The sequence below is a fragment of the Kwoniella dejecticola genome, chromosome 10, assembly GCF_000512565.2.
Source record: "Kwoniella dejecticola CBS 10117 chromosome 10, complete sequence".
NCBI classification, from domain to species: Eukaryota; Fungi; Basidiomycota; class Tremellomycetes; order Tremellales; family Cryptococcaceae; genus Kwoniella; species Kwoniella dejecticola.
In genome coordinates, this window is record NC_089310.1 from 1,350,855 (window position 1) to 1,371,424 (window position 20,570).

The 20,570-nt window shown below is 47.7% G+C and overlaps 6 protein-coding genes across 6 annotated transcripts; 5 read left to right on the plus strand and 1 right to left on the minus strand.

The window, feature by feature from the left end:
* Positions 1-885: 885 nt before the first annotated feature.
* I303_108036 (uncharacterized protein) lies at positions 886-3,014 on the minus strand (the record flags this gene model as incomplete). Its single annotated transcript, XM_065969744.1, has 3 exons — positions 886-1,767; positions 1,869-2,422; positions 2,495-3,014. The coding sequence occupies 3 exons, from the start codon at positions 3,012-3,014 to the stop codon at positions 886-888; spliced, it is 1,956 nt and encodes a 651-aa protein (XP_065825816.1).
* Positions 3,015-3,485: 471 nt separating this feature from the next.
* I303_108037 (uncharacterized protein) lies at positions 3,486-8,244 on the plus strand (the record flags this gene model as incomplete). Its single annotated transcript, XM_065969745.1, has 13 exons — positions 3,486-3,591; positions 3,648-3,691; positions 3,761-3,980; positions 4,053-4,279; positions 4,356-4,801; positions 4,869-5,013; positions 5,074-5,778; positions 5,834-5,989; positions 6,049-6,432; positions 6,503-6,691; positions 6,757-6,952; positions 7,002-7,237; positions 7,309-8,244. The coding sequence occupies 13 exons, from the start codon at positions 3,486-3,488 to the stop codon at positions 8,242-8,244; spliced, it is 3,990 nt and encodes a 1,329-aa protein (XP_065825817.1).
* A 1,631-nt stretch (positions 8,245-9,875) lies between these two features.
* Positions 9,876-12,354, plus strand: I303_108038 (uncharacterized protein; the record flags this gene model as incomplete). The annotated part of the gene is made up of 12 exons (XM_018411289.1): positions 9,876-9,967; positions 10,065-10,154; positions 10,261-10,489; positions 10,564-10,653; positions 10,719-10,731; positions 10,819-10,926; positions 10,984-11,118; positions 11,187-11,302; positions 11,382-11,703; positions 11,806-12,020; positions 12,099-12,196; positions 12,258-12,354. The coding sequence occupies 12 exons, from the start codon at positions 9,876-9,878 to the stop codon at positions 12,352-12,354; spliced, it is 1,605 nt and encodes a 534-aa protein (XP_018259957.1).
* A 2,089-nt stretch (positions 12,355-14,443) lies between these two features.
* Positions 14,444-15,052, plus strand: I303_108039 (uncharacterized protein; the record flags this gene model as incomplete). Its single annotated transcript, XM_018411290.1, has 1 exon — positions 14,444-15,052. The coding sequence occupies one exon, from the start codon at positions 14,444-14,446 to the stop codon at positions 15,050-15,052; it is 609 nt and encodes a 202-aa protein (XP_018259958.1).
* A 907-nt stretch (positions 15,053-15,959) lies between these two features.
* Positions 15,960-17,369, plus strand: I303_108040 (uncharacterized protein; the record flags this gene model as incomplete). Its single annotated transcript, XM_018411291.1, has 7 exons — positions 15,960-15,962; positions 16,057-16,147; positions 16,351-16,453; positions 16,504-16,665; positions 16,766-16,969; positions 17,051-17,105; positions 17,166-17,369. The coding sequence occupies 7 exons, from the start codon at positions 15,960-15,962 to the stop codon at positions 17,367-17,369; spliced, it is 822 nt and encodes a 273-aa protein (XP_018259959.1).
* A 903-nt stretch (positions 17,370-18,272) lies between these two features.
* On the plus strand, positions 18,273-20,337 carry I303_108041 (uncharacterized protein; the record flags this gene model as incomplete). The annotated part of the gene is made up of 12 exons (XM_018411292.1): positions 18,273-18,345; positions 18,463-18,515; positions 18,618-18,684; positions 18,797-18,904; positions 19,134-19,265; positions 19,380-19,512; positions 19,593-19,677; positions 19,748-19,763; positions 19,832-19,922; positions 20,013-20,081; positions 20,143-20,154; positions 20,268-20,337. 12 exons carry the CDS (start codon positions 18,273-18,275, stop codon positions 20,335-20,337), a joined length of 909 nt encoding a protein of 302 aa, XP_018259960.1.
* Positions 20,338-20,570: the final 233 nt, after the last annotated feature.

Genomic DNA, 20,570 nt, shown 5'->3' on the forward strand with positions numbered 1-20,570 from the left:
TTGGTAACTAGGATACTCTTGAGAGGGGTTTTGAGGCATTCCGTGGTCCGATTGATGTTGTCGAAGTTGTTCATTTGGAGTGACGCAGCTTCCGAAAATAGTAAGGCAAGTTCAAAGTCGCCTTTTGTCATTTGTATTTCTCTTGTACGAGTACTCTTATTTTCATTTCATTCCATGTCATCTCACTCCATCGGTCCATTTTATTTCATTTCATTTCCGTTCCTTTATTTTACATTCACCAGCATCTGTCCTGTAACGCATCATCATACCAATATCAATACCACAACCAATCCAATCACTTCATCTGACCTCAATTCATCCCCCTCAACTCTCGATCCAATCGAATAGTAATCCTACGAGCGCCATGTATGCACTTATGCACCCCATGTCCTGTATCGTGCGATGGGCCAAGACGAAAATCAACATTGAGTTTCCACTCACTCTAGATGATTTTATGATGTACTGGATCTTGATCCCTGAAGGTGAACGATCCCTACTACACAAACAGGCCTCCTTCGGCTTCAGACCTGACCGATCATCCATGTTGCGCGCAGTGCAATGTGAATTGTGCGATGTGCGTTGCGCATTCTGCATTGAGTATGAGGCATAGGTTACAACAGGACAACGTAGAATGAAAAATATCGCAAGCACGAGTGAGTACAGCAGATTATACAACTCAAGCAATAAGGTATGTCCAGGATCCAGGGTCGAGGATCCAAAGACCTAGATCCAAGATCCAAGATACAAGATCCAAGATACAGGATACAAGATATAATCACTACTGGTCGGGGTCGGCTTCAATCCCCCCACCCCCCCAGATCCACTCCACTCGAACACTCGAACCTGAAAAAAACTATAAATATGACATCAAACAAGCATCAAGCATCAAGCAACAATCAAGACTTCTCCTCGTTCTCCAACAAGAGTCAATCTGGTCTTATACAGTATTCTATTGGGCACTGATTCTTCTCCTTGCCCGTCGTGTTCCTCATTCCCATTGTCATTCCCAGCACCATTCTCTCCTGCCTCTTGAGGGCGAATATCGTTGTTTTGGTTGAGCGGTTTCGCTTCTGGTCTCGGTATTTTGATATTGTGTAACCAAGTTCTCAAACCTAATGCATATTTCGCATTGACGTATATCCGGAGATGATCGCCTGCTTCAGGTCTGACCGGCGGCGGTCTCACATCTCCATCTACTCCTCTCGTCATATTCTCAGACTTATCCAGCTTATCGTCACTGATGAGACGACCATATCTGGCATGATCGATAAGGGGACGGGGAGCAGGCAAGTCGATGAATGGATCAGGTTTCGGACCTGAGAAAGCGTATCCCAATACTCCGAAGGGTCGTTCTGCATCCATGTAGAGGGGATGTAAGAAGTTTCGGAGGAATGAGAGGAGAGTAGAGGATGTCCATTCGATCGGTGAAGGGGTTGATTTTGATTTAGACTTTTCTCGTTGATTACGCTCGATGTCGAGGAAGCGGGGAGAAGAATCGCTGAGTGCGAACGAAGCTGTTGAAGGGATTACTTGACCTTCATATATGTTGGCGGTGAGAGGATGGTTAAGCGTGGGAATAAAGACTGGACCGTGGATAGGTATCAGCCAATAAACCCTTGCTGATGGGTTCTGCTGGATATAGCGAGGTAAGTCCGGATGGAATGGATGAGGTAATGAAGAATATGTTCGGGGAAGTTGATAGGATGGTATGGTTGTTTTGATCCTTTTTCGAGGTGGAGGGAGGTATTTTGACGGATGGGAGTATGGCTATGTGGTTTGATCATTCAAATCAGATTAGCAAATGTGCCTCGCGCATTAGTTCAGGAGGGCTCTGGTATCGAGAGTGTAAGATATGGGTGGATGCTTACCAACGGTAAAATATTCCACATTTTGCCATAGCCCTCGTCATCCTTGATAAGCCTCCGCCAGTGCGCTTTACGCCGTTTGGCCTCTTCTTGCCAATCAACTAGCGCCCTCCCACTGACGTTGACTACTTCCTCGGAAGGAGGGATGATGACGTCCAAACGAGTGTCGTTCCTCGGGATTGGCTCTCCCGGCGATGCTTTGTTTGACTTTTCGAATTGCGGAGACAGGATATGTTCCTCGACAGCCTTGAATTTGCCTTTCCTTAGACGACTTCTATGTCGCTCCACCTCGAGATCTTTCTTTTGAGACAGCTCGATGACCGTTTCCGGATTACTCAATCGGCTTGATGGTCGATCAAGGTTCCAGGTAACTTCGAACTCAGGTATGACATCCATTGACGGATCGAGGTCTATCATTTCGTCTTCTCCATACCAGCCAGGCAATTCCTCAGCCTCTTCAGCGATATGCTCTTCCACCGAAGAGAGTGGGTATAGCGAAGATGAGGCAGGCGGTGGGGTACGATGTGTATATGCGTTTTTCAGCGGAACCAACGAACCTATCCAAATGTGTCAGCTTAGACCTCCTCTTGCTTAATCTTGCGCCAAGTTGCAGATTAGGACCAGCTTACATACGCAAGGGAATTGCATTCCGGCGCTATACCACAAAACCCGTTCATCCAAATTACGCTTATCCTCATTCTTCGTACACGTTTTCGTGACATCTCGTTGATTCGGTAGATATACGCTTCGATTGGTCCTCTTTCTCAAATTGGAGATCAGACCGATCTGATCTGAGGATCTAAGCCATGCATCAAATAACACTTCCTCTCCTTTAACCTGATATTCCCTCTCATCGTTCGACGATAATTTGGCATTTTTAGGTAAAGCGACGTTTATGCTGTACCTTGGAGGCAGAGAAGCTGTGGAAATCGATAAGAACGAGTTCGAGGGTTCGATTTGACTCTGAGCTGGAGTTTGGGTTGGCTGAGATCGGAGCCATGATGCCTCCTTGCCTGTACCATCCTGTGATTGGCTTTGACTTTGGCTTTGGCTTTCACTTTGACGATGGGCTTGACGTGATGATCTTCGAGGTGGTTTTGGTGAATATTGTTTCTGTTGTCGAGATCTACCGACGGCTGCTCGGGGCATCGAGGTATTTCTGAGTATCAGGAGGGAATAGCATGCAGGCAAACGTGACTTGGGGTTTATTCTATATACACATATCGATTGATTGGGTAGCTTGTTGAAGCGAGAGATACATTTCAAGCGAGTGAATCGAAATCAATGGGTCCTTTCCTTTCTTTCAACCGAGAGCACATACAAGTCATCTTAAAAGGGGGTGATTTATAAGTTAAACTCAAAAGTAATGTCCGAGACGCGTCTGAATCCAGTCAACCACGCTAAAAGGGAGAAATAGAGAATGAGAACGATCACACGCGTATTGTCTTTCCTTCTTCATAATATCATCCATCATTCTCTCATCAATCATACATACATATATTCATCCGCTGTATCCCTCCTTACCACCTCAACACCTCATCACATTTCAGGCGGCAAAGAGGAAGGCCAGCCTGCAGTACAGAGCAGCTCGATAGCTGAGTGTCTAGCAAAGTCAGCGATATGTCTCTCTCATCACCTCCACCCGAACAACAGGAAGAGGAAGAGCCTCGAAGAGGTGGTAGAGTTAGAAAACAGGTGGAGAAGTTCGAGGTTCCTCATGTACCAGGTCAGCTACAGCAAGACCCACGACTAATGATGGACTTTAAGCTGATATTTCCACAGGTGCCCGAAAAGGAAAAAAGAAGCAGATTGAAGCAGATGATGAAGTAAGTCTAAGTGCCTTCCATTCCTTCCTCCTTGGACATTCAAAACAAAGCGCTGACACAGCGCCGCAGGACTCCGACCTGACAGAGGAAGAAGCTGAAGACGATGACGACCATGAAGCAACGCCCGTGAAGGGAAAGAAAAGGAAGTCAACGGGTGGTGATACAAGTGGGAAGAAGAAGAGCAAAGCCAATGGCACAGCCAAGAAGCCGAGGAGAAAGAGTGCTGCAAATACCAACGGCGACGGGAATGCTGACGGAGAAGCTGTCAAGAATGATTCACCTCTTTTCAGTGAGCTTGACTTTCTGACGCCTCAATCATCACCTTGCTGACATACACTGACTGACGACATTGTCCTTCCAGCTGCCCTCCTTGCCCCTGACATCGCTCTGCAACCACTCATTGACGAATGGGTCGAAACCTTCCAACAAGCAGCCGGAGATGATGTGTCCGAGCAAGTATCGATACATGAGCTTATCACCTTGATCATCAGATGTTGTGGAATCAACCTCGACATCGAGCAAGCAGAAGCTACGGATCAAGATGGTATACAAGATGCTGTAGAACGTATTCAGGATGAAAGTGTTCGGGTAAGCCAATGCTTCTATACAAGCTCGCTATAATTATACAGCCGGACTTGTCATTTATCACGTCATGATACCGCAGGTCGCATCAGCCACTTATCCCTTGACCTCCCGAGGCAAGCAATTCAACGCCTTCCGCAAAAATATCGACTATTTCCTTCACAATCTTATCGAATCCCTGTCCTTGTCATCAATCATATTCGATGATGGAAACAACAAGGACTCACACTCCAACTTGCTGATACCACTGGTCCTGAACTGGCTGAATTGTATGTCTACGTCCCCGTTAAGACCGATCAGGCACACCTCGACATATATGGCCCTCAAGATCAACTCGTCGCTTTGTGACGTAGCCAGTAGTGTTAGTAAAGATCTGAGCTTGAAGCAGAGGCAACGGGAAGCGGAGATCAAGAAAGGAGGAACGTCGAATGCGGCTCAAAAAAGATTGAAGGAGCTTGAAGAGAAGGTCAAGGAAGCTGAGACGAGGAAAGTGAGACTTCAGGAATTCTTCACCGAGATCTTTGATGCGTAAGTCACAGCCACATGGAATTTACTGTTCCCTGATTATATCAACTGACTTGACACGGCACCACAGGATGTTCGTTCACCGAGTCAGAGATGCAGATCCCGCTATACGAGCGGACTGCCTCAGAGAACTTGGTGTATGGACGAAGAAGTACCCTGAATACTATGTCGCTACTTCATACCTCACCTACTTCACCAAAGGATGCAATGATACCGTAAGCATCTTGGCAGAATATCAAGTATACGAGTTCATAGCTGATCGTAAATCTGATAAGTTCGCCCATGCTCGTCTGGAAACTGTTAGAGCACTTTCCAATTTGTACTCCAAGGACTCTTTCATCAACAATGCTCGTACAGTGACTCTGCGACTGGTTCCACGTCTGATAGAGATGGCGCTGCGAGACGTGGACCACACTGTCCGAGTTACTGCCATACACGTCATTACATTGATCGACAAAACCGGTATTCTTGCAGACGAAGACGAGTCTGATCGAAGCAAAGTCGCAAGATTGATATTCGATCAAGATCCGAGGGTCCGAAAGGCTGTAGGAGGCTTTACGATCAACCTATGGGAGGAGCAGAAAGAGCAACTCAAGACTGACTGGTCCGGGGCCAGAGTGGCTAAGAAGAAAAGAGCGGGCAAAATCTCGGAGGAGGAGATGGCTGCCAACCTGGAATGGAAATCCCTAGCCACATTACTGGTGGAAACCTCTCATTCACTCGATGATCCGAATGTCGAGCCTTCTTCATCAAGCCAACAAGCCATCTTACCCTCAACGAGCACAAATGTCCTCACTAGAGCCAATGCCGCGGTGGAGAGTATTTGTTCGAGCTACGAATTGTGGCAAGATTGGCAAGGTCTGACTGACTATCTTCTCCTCGATCATTCGACATCTGATCAAGATATGTGGCTGTTAAACGAAGACGAGGAAACATTCATGCTACAATTCCTGATCGCACTCATTCAGCGCGAAGATCAGGTGAGCCGTTCGATCAGTCAGATTGCTGGTCAATAGCTGATAGTGCGGTGAATAGGACCAAGAAGAACGCGAAGACCGATCGAAGAAGCTTATGCAGATCTTACCACGTCTGTTCGCTAAGCATCAAACGGATGTCAGCCGTATAGGCGGAATCTTATCCATGCTGGAGCACATTAACCTGGGGCTATACCTTGATCTCAGGCAGACCAAGGTGAGTTATTGCTGTTCGGTCAGTCAGTACTGTATCTCAGGTTGATGGGATTCTGCTAGGCATACGAAACACTCTGGGACGACGTGACTAAGCAATTCCTCCATCACACCGAATCTGCAGTCCTTGAATCAGCTATCAGGGCTATCAATCATTTGTCCACCAATACATCAATGTCTGCTACGAATGACACCAAGTTGACCGAGATGCAAGAAAGCCTATTCGCTTCTTTGAGAGATGAGATAGGTGCAGAGGATGTAGCATTGATGATGCCGGAAGAAGAAAATATAGCCAAATTGGAAGCTATCCTCTTGAGAATACTCTTTATGGAGAAGAGCAGAGATATTTCGGAAATTATGGAAGACGAAGAGAACCAGTCTAGTGCTTGGAACATCATCTGCGCTCTCGCTGATAGGGGCAGATTTGGGTACAAAGAGGAGTCAAAGGTATGTCATTGCTCCCGTCTCACCAGAGCATTTGCGTTCAAGCTCACACCTACTTCTCCACGACGCGCAGATGATCGAATTAGCTGTTCAAATCGTGCTCTACCACATCACTTGGGCCTTCCGAAAGTTCACGGAGGTAGATTCTAAAGATGATGGCAAGGTGGACACGCTCAAAGAGAAGAGGGATAAGGCTGCTGAGATTTTTCAGGAGCTCACGCTTGGGGATAACACGAATACTCTCGATCATGTCAGAAGACAGGTAAGCTGAGCTGATAAACCAGAGTCATCTTGTTTGACTTGGCTGACCACCCTGAGATTGAGCAGGCTTTCATATCTTATCTTACCATTCATCTGCTTTTCGCCAATCCGCCAAAAAGCGAGGACCTATCCCAAGCTGCGAAAGCTGCCCCGATGACGGTCGAAGATGAGACTCAACATCGATTGGGCGGGGCATTCGTAGCTGCAGTGGAGAAATATGCGGCCGAGAGGGAGGCGTTTATCGAAGCTCATGGTGATGAAGGTGAGTCGGCTGCACAAATCCACAAATATTCTGACAGTGCATGTTACAGCGAGTGCAATCCCTGAAGATCTCACCTTCCTTCAACTCACCTCGATCATGGTTGCTGCTATCAGGAAAGGAGTCTTGGAAATTGAACACGCGAAGGAACCCCTGGCACATTTCGGCAGACTCGGACCTACCTACGACGCGATCGTGAAGAAGCTTGTCGATGCCTTGCGGGATGAAGGTATATATAACAAGGAAAGTGAGACCGTTCAACACGTCGCAGGAAGTGCTTTACAACAGGTGAGCCTGGTCGAGCAATGTCGCCCATGTTTCTTGTCGACTGAGGTGAAGCTGATATGCGTTTTCGGAAGTCATTCGACTTATTCCTCGATTCCGATTCTCAAGATCCCGTCGCTCCTATCGCGCTCGCTCGACTGATCTCAACGGCATTTACTATCCACGGTAATCACTTCGCAGTGCTTCGTCAACTCCACCCTTCGGACGTATGCGATTTCCACCTCGAAGCGCTCGACTACATCGCTAGACGTGTGAGCAACTATGTCAAGCAAGAAGTTGCAACGAAAAGCAAAGAGCAAAAGTCTAGGCTGCAGAGCAAGCGATTCGCAGCTTTGAGCTTCTTCAAAGTGCTCATCCTTCTGCTTCAACCGATAGCGGCGCAAGACGCTGTAAAGATCAAAACTCACTTGGACGATGCTATCGGGTCTGTTGGAGTGGAAGTCACAGTCAATAAAGGATGGGATCCTTACAGGGCCTTCGAGAAGAGGTTGATAAGTATAGCGAGCAAAGATCCAAACGTGAAGAGCCTGGCGAACAAGAAGGTGGTCCAAGCTGAAGATACGGATCTGGAGGAGAATGAAGAGGCGGAAGAGGTCGAGCAGACGCCGAGTAGGAAAAGAGGTAAAGCCAATGCTTTGTCCAAGAGCAATGGGGATGCCAACGGACATAGAGCTTCGAGTCCACTGTCGCCCGCGACAGATGGGGGAAACGATGATGAAGAAGAAGATGGAATTAGTACGCCTACAAGAAACAAGAAACGAGCTAGAGAAGCTTCTCCTGGTGTTAACGATGAAGGCGATCTGGACGATTTGAACCCATCTCCACCACCTCAACCACAAGATACGTCGATCTCTTTGGATCTTCCAGCCGATGAAGACGGAAACGGACACGACTTGGACATGGAGCTCGATCTTAATCTGGACGGGGTGATTCCTTCTCAAAGGGAACGAAGTCAGAGTGTAGAGGCTGAACCTGCTCTGAAAAGGCGAAGGACCGTTAAGAGGTACTAGGGTATAAAAGATGTGGGGCGGTGAAGGGGTACTTGGAGCCAGTTGATGATTTCGACTGGTGCATATGGACAGGTGGACATTCCAGAAGAGATCAGGAATGGAGGGTTTTAGCGTTGAGCGTAGTTGATCGACTTTGACTTGAATTTATCGCAGTTTCTGTTTAATATGTTATTCTAGCGGTAATATTGAGATATCATCATGTTCATTTGGGTCTTTTGAGTCAAAGCATGTATATGTATATGTATATGTATATGTATATACTCCATCGAGTCTTTGAGAGCATTTGGGGTTGGTGATGTCTATGCATCGTTCCATGTCAGATGGTGTAGGTACCTATCTTTGGTGCAAAGATTCTTTGAATCTTTCGCGGGAGCGGATGAGAAAATAACACTCGATCAGTCAACGTCAGCCCGTATACTTTACTATATGGTGAAAGTCACCTCGTATGCTGTCAAAGTCAAACGTTGTATGGTCGTTTGGTCGTATGGTCAAGATAAAATTCTCAAAGTCTACGGTCAACGCCCGCACAGCTGAAGTCAACTTTTGTATGATCAGAGTCGGATTTCGTCAAATTCTAGTCAAAGTCAAAATCAATTATTGTAATTCCAAAGTCTCCTGTCTGTAACGTCAGATTCGTCTCTTGTAGCTTGAAAGTCAACTCTTGTAGTGTGAAAGTCAATTCGTATCATCTGAAAGTCAATCAAGAGCGGATATAAGCGAACCAACACGTGCTGGGTATCTGATACGAGTGCAGCCAGCACAAGCATGTCCGATCGATCGTGAGGCCCAATCCGATGTAAGCGATTTATCGATAAAAATTCAATACTGACCATCTGCAATCAGTAATTACTTTAACGTCACTCACAGCTGCCCTGTACTAGATACGCTCTCTGGGAAAGCTTGATATGGTAAAACCGAGATCTACAACCATCACCCCGTATAACAATGCCGTTATTAGCTGGAATCATCATCACATGACGTAAAATAAACATGTCTTAAGCGTCATTAGAGGTAGCTGTTCTTCGGGTTAGAGCGATCTTACTCATGGGGCCTTGCGCGTTGCATCTGCCGTACGTTGTTCGGGATACCAGAAGCAGCACAGGCAACAACAGCTCTCACGCTCTCACGGACGGACTGAAGCATCACCGATCGTCGTGTTATGTCATGCCATGTCCTATCTTATGATCGGTTCACGCTATCTCGCCTGTTCCCCTTCTTCGGGATCATGTGTCTGTGTCTGACTATCGTGCTTGTGATTACCTTACCGTTGTTTGTAGTCTGTTGATACAGAAACATACCTAACTGGGGCCGGCTTCGTACTTGCTTCTCTGTGCATCATAAGACGACATAAACATTAGCTAGCAAGCAAGATTGTCAGCGCTCTGTATATAAAAAGTACCTGTGTTTCCGAAATCTTTGCTTCAGCTTAATAACACACAGTATTTCAAACACCTCTCAAAGTGTTTAGTCTTAATCCTACCCGACTTTATCGAGCCGAGCACCCGACCGCAGATAATTCAGACTATATCCCTCTCTTATCGTTATCAGGGGAACCCCGGACAGATAGGGATCACATAAACTCGTTCAGTGCAGTAGCGAGAGCGGACTTGATCAGTAAGAAACGCGCCAAGATGGGCTGGTCAGATAATTTGAGGCATTGGGATAAGAATAAGGTGTATCGATATGTGATCTTACTAGGTCTGAGTCTATCAGGAGATGGATGGTGAGTTAGATTATCGATCATACGACTCTGTATAAGAGCGAACGCATCAGAAATCACAAGTGGACTTGCCTGATATATCTGATTTGTGACGATATAGGACATACGAAGCGTCGGTCATTGCTTCCATCATCCAGATGCCCGCTTGGATAATTCATCTGGGGTATGATCCGGCTATAGGCATTCCTGAGTAAGTCTATTCGTCCATTCTTGGACATCAACCCGAATCATGATTACCCTTCAAAAGATTGAAAATGAATTGACTCACGCTGATTCTTGATCGGTTGGCTGTTCAGCAATCGGAATCAATGGATCGGACCAGTGTATTCTCTAGGCCAACTGGTCGGAGGTCTGATCGCAGCGTTCTTTTTGGATAATTTGGGTCGAAAACCTACGATGCTCATCGGAGCCTTATTGATGGAGCTCTCGACGGCACTGTTGGTATATAGCGGTAGTTTCAATCTGGTCATTGCTGCTAGAGTTATCGAGGGAGTTAGTATTGGGTTCTTATTACTTGGATATCAGGTATGTCAGAATCATCTCATCCCTTTCTGGCTCCGATACCTCAAGGCTAAAATGCGTCATCGGTTCCTGCGTAGATATATGCCGTCGAAATTGCCGCGAAGGAGGATAGAGGTTTCGTCTCGTCTTTCTCGTTGATGACCGGAAACTTCTTCGGTCTACTTGCTGTGAGTCGATTTCGACTATTTTATTAAAACCACAGCTGAAAGCTGATCTACCTTTTACGCGGTAGGCTGGACTGGTTTGTGAGTAGGCATTTCGGCATAACCTAGACGTGACCCATCCCGAGGTTGTGAAGAACCTGCATATCGATGCTGATCCTGAGGTCGTAGATGGCGTATCGTACTCGACAAGCAATGCAGGTTGGCGAGCAGCTTTAGGGGTGACTTTCGTCCCTGCCACACTCCTGCTATGCGTTCTCCCATGGGTCCCAGAATCACGTAAATCACTCTCTTGTCTTTGCAGTAATCTTAGCTTATTTCTTGTTGATTCTTCAGCTCGATACCTCTTTGAGAAAGGCAAAGAAGAAGAATGCAGAAGGGTCCTAGGAAGATTGCACGGCGGCACCGAGTACAATGGCGAGATGGTGTTGTCGGAAGCGGCGGAAACCGAATACGAGGCTATGAGAGCTGGTGAGTTCGTCTAGCGTTCGTTCGGATGACGGGAAAAAGCATACTGAAACGGTTTCCTCCGTCCTCAGCCATCTCCTGGGACCAAGCCCACGGCCAGGACAAGTGGGCTGCACTCTGGAACTCGAAGGCCGCGCGGTACAGATCGTTTGTGGCGATTTCATCACAGTCCCTTTGGGCATGGAATGTGAGTTTAAAACTCCTTCCTTCGGTCTTCCACTCGTCTCAAACGACTTCTATGCTCATGTCTGTGCTGCTTACGTAAGGGAGGCTCCATATTCACTTATTATTATACGATTATCTATCGCGCTGCAGGAATCAGTGATCCCCACCTTCAATTTGGGATTTCTGGCATCCAAAATGCGAGTTGGTGTGTTGGTGGTATCGTTGGAGGATATCTTTTAGATATTTGGGGCCGACGAACGAATTACCTCATTGGGTTAGGGCAAGCCGCCGTCATGCTGGTCATCCAGGGCGCTATCACTATCGGTATCTTCGACAAGGGTATCGAGAACAAGGCTGCTGGAGCTGGATTCGTGACCGTTTATCTGATTCAATGGTTCCTTTGGGTCACGTTTTTCTCTCCAGGTGAGTATTTGTTTTCGCCACATTCGCTTCAACCCACGTCTTCCACACATCGCAAATGCTGACATGGACTGATCTTCACCTAAACTCGTACGCTTTCGACAGTTGTCAACATGTTACCAGCTGAAATTTACTCGGCTGGTCTTCGAGCACGGGGATATGCCATCTCGAATGTCTTCTCGATGGGAGTCGGCTTCGCGACCCAATACTCTGCTTTACCGATGTACAGGCACATGCACGGATGGGTATGGATCTTCTTCGCTGGATGTATGACAGCTGCTACGTTGATGGTCTACTTCACATACCCCGAGACTAAAGGAGTGGGTTTATCTTTCCTTCCCTGCCTCGCTTGACATTATTGTCTGTTAGCTGACGTGCTATTGTTACTGCATCTTTAGATGACTCTTGAGGAAGTGGAAGTTGTTTTCGGTACTGGCGCCGGACAGAGGGTCAAAGCGGCCTTGGGAAGAGCGTCGCCCGTTGATCCGAGAACTCCGTAAGCCATTCTATCCGCTTTATAGAAAAGGTTTCTCGGCTGACAATAGACACGTATACAGACTACATTTCCAGCCAAACGATGTCGTAGAGGACGAAGCGGATAAGTCTATGGAGAACGGTAGTCCCAGACAGAAAGTCACTGAATCGGTTGTATAAATCTTGTACAGTACAGAATTGGTATCGCAAGTATGTAACACCTCTCCGTCTTTCTGGAGCTGATCCGTCATGGTCGGACAAAATATGAAAGATGAGGCCATATGAGCCTGATAAACATTGAGGTACTGTATATTTCTACTCTTAATCCTTTCAAAGTCCTGCACAGACAGGTTCACCGCCTGAAGGTGCCATATATCATACGCAGAAAGCTATGTTTGATTCTCTTCACAAAGGAGCTTCACTCGGCGAGGTGCTGGCCATACTTCTGGGATATATTAGCGGGAGGCTTGGAAGCCCTGATTGCTCCTCTGGCAATCGTATCCAGATTTGCCCTTGCTTCCCATCTCCTTCGGGTACTTCACATCATTGACTCACTTTCAAGATACTGTCGCTACATTGTCGGAGCCAAACATAGGTCGTTCACCTTGTCAACCTATACCGATGATCCACCTACTCATAGCACACGCCAGTCAGCTGAACTCAGCCCTGCAATCACCCGCTCTGTTGGCTCTGACTTGGCGTCGACGATCTTGCATAGTCAACTAAGTTCAAATGACGCCCCAGGAGGTGGTGCTCAGGAGCTATCCGTTTGGAGTAAAGCTCGCTACAGTGAAACAACCCAAAGAGCCCTGACTGACCTCTCAGAATGGATCAATTTCAATGAGGCGATGGGCTGGGGCAACGACCCTCGTACTCTCACATGCAGAGTCCTTCGAGAGCTGGTAGGCAGATTGCAAGCATCTACGTTTGGGGATCAAGAGTCGACATACAAAGCTCTACTTGAAAGACACGACTGCAGTCGCTCACACCGCTGAAAATTTTGGCGTTCTGCCTCTGAGCGTCTCGGGCTTCCGACAAGGGGGGAATGGCTTCACCATAGGGAAAAGACCTTGCCGGATGATTGGAAGTCATGCTCTCGCTCGCTAGGTAAATTCACGAAGATAGCCCCAAACGATCCATCTGTTGAAGAGATGGATCAGGTATACGAGCCCCGGCACTTGGTCGATGTTTTCGATGATTTTGGGGTGACGAGAGAGGCAGACAGTGAAGACGGCTTGAACGAGCTACTCGAGCAGCTCAAAGCAAGGCACAGAAGAGATAGTGTAGGGTCTCGGAATAATGGGCAAAGGTGAACGTGAAGTCGAACCTACAAGTTAGGATCCCAAAACAAGCTGGAGGGACTTGGGCGTCTCTTGTGAAGATGCACCGAGCATAAGTGGCTCATCCGCACTACATCCTTGAAGATAGTATCTGCTTTAGGAATTGCACAGTATGCTTATCTCCCCCATATGATCCCGAGGCCTGCTGTCTGAGGATAGCTGCATCCTTTCTCCCTCGTAGTATGCGTGGTCAAAGCAGATTGCTAAACGTCAGGTGGCGTTCCGCCGCATTGGTGATCCGATGGTTGGTACCCTCAACTGATCCAGGCCGTATCATCATTTGCCTGACCTTTCCTTTGTGCATTGAACACTGGAAGTGCTTCGCATCTGGCATTTCCAGATGACAACGCCTCATATAGCACACTCTGAGCCGGCATGACGTTTCCAAAGGAAGTATTGTGGCAAGGGCACAGGAGCTCTGGCCGTATAGCATGAGATGTGTCATGGTATTGGTGATGTCAGAGGTTTCTGAAAGGTCGAGTACTCCCCTGGTCAGCCATATAGTATACTCCTCGAGGTCTGGACGTTTTCAGGTCACATCATGGTATCCTAGGAGACCATGAAAGGACAGCATGTGAAAGGTGAAATTCGCGCCCGGTCTGCCATACAGATACCTCTCCTTCTTAAGATCTGAACCCTTATAGGTGACATCATGGTAACTCAAGGACACCGCCAAAGGATAACTCGTGAAAGGTGGCCGTTTGACAAGCATAAGCCTTCGACTCGAGCCTCCATTTGTATGACAGGGCGTAAAGATATAAAGAGGGCTTTCTCCATCCTCACGGTATAAGTATTTGTTCGATTATCTGCATCCTGTACTTTCGACACTCGCTTCACTTCTACAAACCCCGATACAACTCCCGCTATCCCATTCTACCGCAACAAACGTGTTACTTTTTCCTCACTCGTACCAGCTCTATACCTGCAATATGGCCGATCGGTCTGATGATGCTGATGCTTCCACCGTTTACTCGATCGACTCATCCGACTCGGCCAGTACTATCCGTGCGCCAACCAATGCCAATTTAGATTCGAATGCCGAAGATCTATCCAGATGGAGTAGTGCACATTATGCAGACGAGATTCGGCAAGCTAAACAAAGTATCATCGGAAAGATCAGTGGTTCCGATGTCCCGGCAAACAGGAACCTTAGGAAGCTGGCTGATGAGGTAGCTCTTCGAGTGATTGAAGATCTTGAAAAATCCACGTACGTAACCAATCCGACCGAGTATCAACAATTTGTAAAGAGAATTTGGGGTAACGAGACGGGGCGCTACACCGAGACCGATCTTCCCACTAGAGCACAAATGTCAACTCTCAGAAATCGTCGAGTAGAGAAGACTTGGTACGCGATCACAGCCGAGATCATTGACTCGGCAGAGCTTACGCCTGCGGATGATGGCACGACTTTGCTATCGCAGCAAGAGACTTACGCTCCAGGTAGTCTCGCTGATGTGTTGTTGGACATGGGACTACACAAGACCCGCCGAGGTTTCAATCTGGATTATTACTTAGACAGATTGCGCAATCCTCAATGATTGCCAAGTCATGGAGTCGTCAATCAGAACCCGAGATGAACAACGCTAGGGTAGCAAGTTCCGGTGCCAAGAGTGGAGCTGGGAGAAATTGTTCACAAGGTGGTACATTGAGGTTTAGCGAGGTGTTCGACTCATACCACATTCCCTAATACTGTACCGTATCGTCTAGCCCATCCACATCTGCGTATGAAGCCCTTAAAATGATTATGAGCTGCAAATTGTTCATCGTGCTTGCGCGAGCCGCATGACCTCGCTACTATACTGTATGAGCCGGGGCTGAACATCGTTGAAATCTGAGTCCAGGCAGTAGCTCCACTGAGCATCGCTGTGGCGCGTGCGTGCCATGTACGAGAGAACAATAGTTCATGGACTTCAACTCTGATGTCATTAGCGGTGGTTAAGGCTCGAGTGAGAAAGAACGTCATTCACATAGAGATCGGAAAGATTAAGATAACGAATTCAGTTGAAAGCGAAACTGAAGGGTAGCAGGACTGTGCGCTTCGATTAAGGAGACACCTACATTATTGGTTGATAGATAGGTGTCCCATCCTTTCTCATTGCAGGATCAAGAACGGTCGAGGCTCTGATGGACGCTGCGCTATTCTTGCCTTTAAGCGTTGTGTGGCGTCATCTTTCTGTGGCAGTATCAAAAGAGAGATACTTGAACAGGCAAAAGGTTGGGCTGGCCGCGCCGAGCTTCGAATCACAAAGGAGGTGTGGTAGATCGAAGGCCATGACCTCATCTCGTAGTGGGTATGACTGTACAAGATATGTATATAAAGCAGTCTGTGTGCGAAAACATTCTGACATTCTGGCCTTTTTACCCACTGACGTACAGTACAATAGTTTCGCCAATTGACCATTATGTCAACTGATCGATCTGATGACAGACTTTATCCAACCCAAGATGGTGAGTTGTCAACTGCGACCGACAGATCGAAGGCCACGCTGACCAGATCAACCTTACCCATCTCACAATTATACGTTGCAAGAGAGTGGCGCAGTCGACAGCACTGCAAACGGGTTTCCTGGGTTTCCTCCCACCATCGCAGAATGGTTCGCACAAGGAAGACAAGCCGAAGATGCACAGTCAGAGTGAGTATGAATCTATCCTCCCCACACAACTTCACACGAGTACAGTATATCTGCTAATCGACAGCGATAACGTGCCGAAGTCAGTCATTATATCGCTCGTCGCAGCAATAACGGAGGGGTGAGTATCAGTATTCCAACAAGAAAACTGCCTGCGACTAGAAGTTCTGGATCGGGGTCATTTGCATGCCGCGACACCGCGAAAGAGTATGACGATCTGAGCGCGGAAGTGAAAACTTGGCTAGACAGGGCTGTCGACGCCGCGACCAAAGCTAAGCGCACATCGAAACTCATGTACAGGGTGCAAGAGTTAGTCGGTCTGCTGTTAAACATGACTCTTCATTGACATTACTGTTTAGCCGCTTAGAGGAAGGGGACTTCAGCCATTTTTCCGAAGAAGAGACTAGAACGTCCATTGGGTTGTATCAAGGTGAAACTCGCGAACATCTTGCCGAGAGTGATTATGCCCATTTTCGAGCTCGTGCCGCGCACTGCGATTACACGGCGGAAGATATCGACCAGTAAGTCATTTCAGGCAAAGCACATCTGACAATCTTAAACTCATTTGGCCACTGCTTTCATCGATTCCTGTCTCGCCTTGTCTTGTCATTCCTACTGTAGATTCCTGAAGGTGATATACGGCCATCATCGTTATGGACGTACTCTCGGCCCTTCGGCACAACTTGGATCCAGGTATCCTGGGACCGCTATCCTCGGGAGTCAGTATTACATGTATGACACCTTACAACGGGAAGGTGGCAGTCGCTGCACATTTGACGATTGGTCTTTGAAGGGGGATACAAAGGAAGTTGAGGGTGTAGCAAAGTGAGTGAGAAAATTCAGGTTACCCTTCATTCACGATTTCTCACCTCCCGGGGTCGGTGAGACTAAGTGGTCGTTGGTCAGCGCTGTAGCTTCCAATGTGTGGTGTGGCGACAAACTGCTGACTGCTAACACGCCGGTATGAACACGTCAATCACCTCAATGATCTTACTCACGACCACGACCACGACCGCGACAGAGCAATATCGGAGAGCCTGATTGGCGATCCAGAAGTGATGAACAAGGTGCAAGCGATGGCTTCAGGGATGCTCAGCTGCCGGACAGGGATCATACGAAGTTGCGCGATCACCGATGTAACTTCAATAAGGGGGAAAGAGGGAGGTACTTCCCCGAGTACGTTGGGACTATCGAGACTTTCAATGCCCCTCGTGATGACCGATGATGACTAAGTCGTGGACGTGCAGTCGCTAAGCGGATGCTTGCAGAATGCATCGTATGATATGGGTCATAAGTATGGTGGAGTACATTTTGCGAATATATGCAGCCAGCTCGCTTCGTAGCCAATCTAAGCATTATTATATATATGATGTTGTGGAGGACCATCACGGAATGGAAATGGAATTACAACAACTGTCTAATGAACCTTTTCCTCTAGGACTTGGTTATTCCGGTTAAATCCTTATCCGGCTAGTCCAACTCGGTAGCAATGTTTTACTTCTCCTAATGTCGTCGAGCTTCACCGTGGAAACTTGTGACGGATGTGAGTGGACCCACTTTGCAGCGGGACGCCGCTGTAGCCGCCTGTGTCCATCAGCGTCTCCGGGGGCGAAAGAGATTTCCTGTGGAGAGAGGGCTGGGAAAGAGCCGGTCGATGTCGGGAGCTGCACGTTTTCTGAGTAGGTGACACACCAAAAATAAAAATAAAAGCGGGAGGGAGTACGACTACGTAAAGATAAAGAAGCATCTGACCTGAACTGTGGGAAATTCAAAATCATCTCAGACGGTGTCCCGAGACGCACCGACCATTTGACTTGGGGAATGATCGTCCACAAACACACACAGTTATATCATGTGCATGAAGAGTTGGGATCAGGTGGTTTTGGGGCAAATCGCACACAGATGATGCTCATCGTGATGAATCCTACAAACCTCATGCTTTGATCATCAATTATCACCGAGTGTATGGTATGTATGGCCGACCAATTCGAATGAGCTTTCGAGCTTGAACCAAGCTCACACGTCTGGGATAATCCACAGACTCAGCACGGTGGTTATACGGTGCGACTGGGTGCAACTGCTGTAGACCTCATCGATCGGATTCCCCCGTCAATTCAACCAGTACAAGATGTCGTCCTCGTCAAGCAGTACGGCAATGACCAAAGCTGCAAACAACAAGCCGTACCCCTTTTGGCTTGGAGGTGAGCGCTTTCTTCCTCCTGCTTCTAACTTCAAGCAATGTCAAATGTATTCGGATGAGTAAATGGTCAATCATGTTGGGATGGCTGAGCTGACATTATCTTTCGCAAATATTGTAGGTGTAGCAGCGTCGATAGCGGCTAGTATAACTCATCCTTTGGATTTGACTAAAGTATGTCTCATCCTCTCTGACTGTACGCATATTCCGACATCTGTTCAACCCTGTTGGGAACAATGGGACCGGGGCAATTTGCTGAAGAGTATACTGTATTAGGTCCGACTCCAGACAAGTGGTGACAAAGGTATGATCCGTTCAATTAGGAAGACGATACATAATAATGGTAAGTCGGTCAAATCGCACATTCACCAACCGTATCAGGGCTTCATCCGCCATTAACGATAAGGCAGAATATCCTTCCGGAGCTGACCATTGTTATGTTGCACGGGATACAGGGGCAAGAGGATTACTCGATGGATTGACTGGGACCTTGCTTAGGCAAATGACTTATTCAATGACGAGATTTGCGGCATACGATTGGGCAAAAGCAGAAGTCCATACAGGTATGATTCCTCCCCTCCTTTCCCTTCTCCCCTCTCCTGCTCTTCCCTGCTCTTCGGTCCCTTTCCCCCTCCACTTCAATTCTCTTCCCTCCCCTCTCATCTCCTCTCCTCTCCTCTCCTCGCCTCGCCCCCACTTCTCTACCTTCCCTTCCTTACCTGTACACCCTACTCACGCATCATTGCCAACGTTTCCTGCTCCTACTGACCATCCAGTTTCTGGTGCTATCAGGACCAGGCCAGCCGCCAGCTTGGAAGATGGCTTTGGCAGGCTCGATAGCTGGAGGAATAGCTGGGGTAGTTGGGACGCCATTCGAGACGTTGATGGTGAGGATGCAGGCTGATAAGGCGAAACCTATCGAGCGTGAGTCGTCGAAGTCCTCCTCCTCCACTCAGTAGAAGTTAAGCCTATTTGAAGGTACTGTCGAAATCGAAAGATGAGCTGACCTGCTCTGCCCCGCACAATTGTTGTGCTTAGAAAGGTATAACTATAGAAACTCCGTACAAGGGTTTTATCGAATGACATCGGAGGAAGGATTAGGAAGTTGGACGAGGGGAATGGGTCCGAATACTATCAGAAGTATTTTGATGAATATGAGTCAACTCGCGAGGTGGGCTATGCTTCCTCTACCGATCACAGCTGTTTGCTGTCAGTTGGGATAGGCGAGGCTGATGAGATGGATTGGCACAGCTACGACTGGTTCAAGCGGGAGTTGTTGAACGCTAAAGTGCTCGAAGATGGTCCGGTTCTGCATTTCTTCGCATCCCTTGGAGCGGTGAGTGGCCCATAATGTTGAATTCCTCATCTGGATCTACCTGTGATGCTGATCAAGTATGTCATCTCAGGGCACAGTCGCGACCAGTGAGTCTGGCCAGATCCCGATGACTATCGTAGCACAGCCTGTCTGACACTCATTGTGTACTCTCCAGCGGTCTGTTCGCCGGCGGATGTGATCAAGTCGAGGATCATGACTGCCCATGGGAAAGGTACATCGAGCACATTGGGAGTTATTCGACAATCGTGAGTCGACAGCACCGCATCTCGCTAGACTAAATCAATAGCGCATATAGTGAACCGAAGTGTATCTGATGGTTTTGACTTGAACGATAGTCTCGCAACTGAAGGACCGATGTTCATGTTCAAGGGTTGGGTACCCGCTTGGACAAGGTTACAACCAACGTGAGTGTCCTGAACGAGTATCCAAATCCTACTGCTTTTAAGCTGATTCAATCTGATGCAGCACGATCCTTATGTGAGTGAGCGCCCTCTCCTGACCCCAATGCTGTGTTCAACGTTGTCGCACCCAAAAAGTCCAGAACCAGATCCAGACTAGTCGCTGCGCTCAGAGCTAATTTTGTTGCACAGATTCCTGACGCTTGAACAATTGAAAAAGGGTGTTGACATGTATCGAGCAGCAGGTGGAAATTTGTTGTAGCTGGTGCGATGGATGAGAATGATTAATACTGGTTCTTCTGTGCCGATTCAATTGTAGACACTACACTATGTTATGCCATGTTCTGTATACAGAAACAGTGGGATGGTCAATCTAATGAATCCAAACTGTGCGGTGATCATTTTCTGGGGCCGCCGATGTTGGCTAGGATTACGCTTAATTCAGGGACCGGGCGCCGGTTGGATATGGTTGAATCACCTCGTCGGTCAGGCACG